The sequence below is a fragment of the Condylura cristata genome, unplaced genomic scaffold, assembly GCF_000260355.1.
Source record: "Condylura cristata isolate star-nosed mole 26May11 unplaced genomic scaffold, ConCri1.0 scaffold00022, whole genome shotgun sequence".
NCBI classification, from domain to species: domain Eukaryota; kingdom Metazoa; phylum Chordata; class Mammalia; order Eulipotyphla; family Talpidae; genus Condylura; species Condylura cristata.
In genome coordinates, this window is record NW_004567123.1 from 29,840,092 (window position 1) to 29,844,046 (window position 3,955).

Sequence of the window (3,955 nt, forward strand, 5' to 3'; positions counted from 1 at the left end):
GGGGGAGAGGAGGGGTGGGTGGGTGGAAGGGGGAGGCCTGAGGGACCTGGACCTGAAGCCTGGCTCTGCTGTTACCAGCTGGGTGACCACAGGGCAGTCACCGCACCTCTCTGTGCCTCAGTGTCCTTATCTGTAAAGTGGGAACTGCAAGTGTGACAGGCATCCTCCAAAGAGCCCTCAGCGGCCCCTGCCTCTTTGTGTTCACACTTGAGGCCCCCCCTTGCTCTGGGAGCAAGTCTGTGGCCCACGAGGCAGGACGCTGGGTCCACAGCGTCAGCCCCTGACGCCTTAGCTGGAGGAGGCCAGGGCCGCGCCGGGGGTCACTCAGGCAGCTCTGTGGTGAGCTGCCTCAGCAGAGCAGCCACACAGGGCCCAGTATGTCTGGGGGAATGGCAGCCCCAGCTGGCACCCTGATGGCCGCCTCGGGGAGCCCCTGAGCCAGAGGACCCCACACAGTGGTACCCAGATTCCGGCCTTCCAGACACCCTGCGGTAAGCCTGCTACAGCACGGTACTGGCCGCAGACAGAGAACAGTGGGGATTCGGGACCATGTGTGGGGCTCAGCACAGCCCCTCAGAGGAAAGCTGGTCAGCGCCAGCCGTCTGGTGAACCTGGGGTCCTTCCCAAACTGTAGCATGTCCCAGGAAACCACGGGGTACCCAGGGCACCTTCGAGCCCACACTCGAGACCCACAGACCTTGCTGCGAGGACGGGTCCCCCAGGTGAGCGCTATGGTCGCCCGCTTTGCTCAGCGAGCCCGGCTGGCTGGACCCCTGCCCTGCGTGCCCCTGGGAGCTGCCCCCGGCCTTTAACCCGAGGCTCCGCCCTCATGGCGGTGCATGCCCGGCCCGGCCCTCCGCCCTCGTGTCCGGCTGGGGCTCTGTCTGCGGGACGCTGGAGCTTACATGTGCTGCGACGCGTTGGGGAAGAGGCTTGAGTACTGGGGGGCCGAGTCCTCGGGGCCGTGGGGGGCGGCGTGGCTGATGACCATCAGGACGGGCCTGTGCGGATACATCTTCTTGGACGTGCGGAAGAAGCTCACGCTGTCGTTGGTGATGAGGTCGGTCAGGTAGTCCTGGGGACAGGGAGGGGCAGGAGGCGCTGTGAGGAGCCGTGGGCCATGCCCGGTGGGGCCGCGGACGTGGCTGTGACGGGGAGCTGATGGCCTGGGGGCCAGCTTGCCACACCCCAGCGGGTGAGCCACGAAGGGGTGGGAGTGGGCAGGGGCTGCGGTTCACCGTTTTGGTCCTGACAGACTCCAGTCACCAGCCACTTTCAGGGCTTAGGGGTGCCCGGGGCCGAGCCCAGTGTTTCCTTGCGTGGGCTTGTTTCATGCTTGTAAAACCACGGGAGGCAGGGATGTTGAGAGCCCCTGTTTTCCAGAACAGAATTCGAAGCAGAGACGTTCAGGGCCCTGCCCGATGTCACACAGCACGCCAGTATTGCAGCCAGGCAGGCCTCCGCCGTCTGGGCTCCTAAGCCTGAGTGAGGTCTTTTCAAGGGGGTGGGGAAACTCCAGAGCCCTGCCAGGGGGCAGGGGCAGACCCCGTGCAAACAAAGACCCAAGATAGTGACAAAGTAAAACGTGGTGGCACAAGAGGAGCTGGCAGTCAGGGAGGGCCTCCCTGAGGAGGTGACACTGGGCAGAGACCAAGGTGGTGGTGAGCGGGAGCTGGGCCTGGGAAGGCCTCTGTCACCTGCTGGAACGCTCGGGGAGCTTTACTTACTTGCCCAAGCAAGGGCCCACCCCAGGGAAGTTTTGGCTTGCTCGGTGTGGGGCCTAGTTCTGGCATCGGCCCTTTTCAAAGCTCCCCAGGGGAGTCTCAATGTGCAAGTTTGAGGATCACTGAGGCACAGGGCGAGTTCCAGGAGGAGGGAAGAGCCATGCAGGGCTTCGAGAAGGGAGGGTCAGAGACTGGGGCCGGAGGAGGGAAAGCGACGGGCAGAAATGCGCCTTGAGGCTTAGCGAGGAGGCTGCGGTTCGCCTGCCTGTCCTCGAACTTGGTAGGGTTTTGGCTGCTGGTTGCTCTTGAAGGTGACAAGTTCGTGACATGTACCCATTGCTTCTGAGGAAGCAGCTCTGTCCAAAACGACCACTTTCCAGAAGATGTCACTTTAAGGGGAAAACGTGCGGCAGACGCTTAGAGCGGACACTTAGAGCTGCCGTCCGCCACAGACCTGAGGCCATGGGCATGTCTGGAACCACCCAGGCTCCCGGAGACCCACGGACGGGGCCGGCCCCCCGCCGCAGTGTCCATAAAGCCAAAGCGCCTTGTGGCCACCGGCAGCGGGAAGATGGAGGAGCTGAGCACCCCGGGGCAGCAGGCGTGCGGTCACCGGGTGGACAGTGTCCAGGACAGGAGGAAAGAAGCTGCCGAGTCGGACCCAGGGCGAGTCTGTCTTGTGGGCATGAGGCGGGCGGGGGGCGGAGAGCAGCCACGCCCCTGATTCATTAGCTTTTGTGCACGGAGGAAAAATCTGGAAGGACAGACACCTCAGTGCTGACTGGGACTGGGACAAGGAGCGGAGAAGGTCGCTTGCCACTTTTTATACCTCTCCGGAGTGAGGTTATCTTGGGGGTGGTGACGGGCTCCCTAGAGGGCCCCGTGGGGCCCGGCCACGCGCTGTGAGTCGATGCTCTGTGTACGTACTGGGCTCGAGGGGCCAGAGAGGCTGCTAAAATGGCAGTGGGTCTTCAAAGGGACAAGGCTCTCTTGGCAGAGAGGGGTCGGAGCCTCGAAGACAGGGCAGTTAGAGCTGTGGATGGCGGGGCCCTGGCTCAGGACGGCGCTTCACTCAGGCACCTGTGCCCTGCCCCTTGGGGGCCCGCGGGCAGCCGCCAAATGGTGCAGCACAACAGGAGCCCGTGGGGTGGGGTGGCTGCTGCTTCTCTGCTGACCTGGGTGGGGGTCGCAGCTGCCTGTCCAGCATGTGGGGACCCCCCGCCACAGGCACGCTTACTTCTGAAAGGACATTCCGCTTCCCCACGATGGCACAAAGGTTAGACCCTCGGGATTGGAGGGCACCTGAGTGCCACCGTCGATCCCAGGAAGTCTGCTCGGGCCTCTGACGCTGCGGCCCCCCTCCCACCCCAGCAAACGGGGGGGAGACTCACCTTGGAGTAGTCGAAGCCGTGCTTCTCCTTCACCCCGTTCCGACACAGCGTGTAGTTGTAAAAGCGGGAGTTCTTGAGGAGGCCGACCCACTCCTTCCAGCCCGGCGGGACGTAGGATCCGTTGTATTCGTTGAGGTACTTGCCGAAGAAAGCTGGGGGGGGGGCATCAGGGGGCTGTCAGGAAGGAGAGGGCAAGGCCTGGCCCTCGCCCCCAGGCGTGTATAGACCACCCACTGTGTCCTCCACACTCTCCCCCCCACCCCCGCTGGTCCCTGGCCAGCGAGTGGGCCGATGGTTCCCGTGTTGTCCCAGACACAAGATACACGGCACAGGTCGACAGAGGAAATCAGTCACTGTGAAACAGGATCAAAGGAAGGGGAGACTCTGCCACCTCGTGGCACGCGTCATTTTTTGCCATTTAAGATCTTATACAGCAAGACCTGGGAGCAGGGAGGAGTGAGGACGGCTTACAGTCCAGGCTGTGTGGGGTTGTGCTGTGGGTGAAGGCCACCCCCAGGTGCTGGGCCCACATTCCCCTGGGTTCACGGGACCCTGAGCCATCTGGGTCTGTGTTCTTGTAGGCTTTGAGGGTCACCCCACAACGAAACCCCCCAACCGGGCATTTCTCAGGTGGTGTCCTGAGGCTCAGTGGGACATATTAAAATCTGTCTGATTCCTACAGGCAAGGCTGCAGATTCTCCTGACACTCACTGTAGTCAAGGCTGGAAGTGTCCTTTTTTTCCCATTCAAGTTTACGGGGACTCCTTCCTACTCCACAGAGCCAGAGTGGCTAATGTTACAAACGGATAATGCCAAGTGTTGGCAGGGAGGCAGAGTGAT

At 62.5% G+C, this 3,955-nt stretch overlaps 1 protein-coding gene across 1 annotated transcript in view; it reads right to left on the reverse strand.

Moving 5' to 3' along the window:
• SULF2 (sulfatase 2) overlaps positions 1 to 3,955 on the reverse strand; it is a 55,646-nt gene that overhangs the window by 16,777 nt on the left and 34,914 nt on the right. The window contains exons 3-4 of the mRNA XM_004687458.2: positions 3,116 to 3,267; positions 906 to 1,075 (exon numbers count right to left, since the gene is read on the reverse strand). Of these exons, the coding sequence (XP_004687515.1) occupies positions 906 to 1,075; positions 3,116 to 3,267 (322 nt within the window). The remainder of the gene's footprint in view (positions 1 to 905; positions 1,076 to 3,115; positions 3,268 to 3,955) is intronic.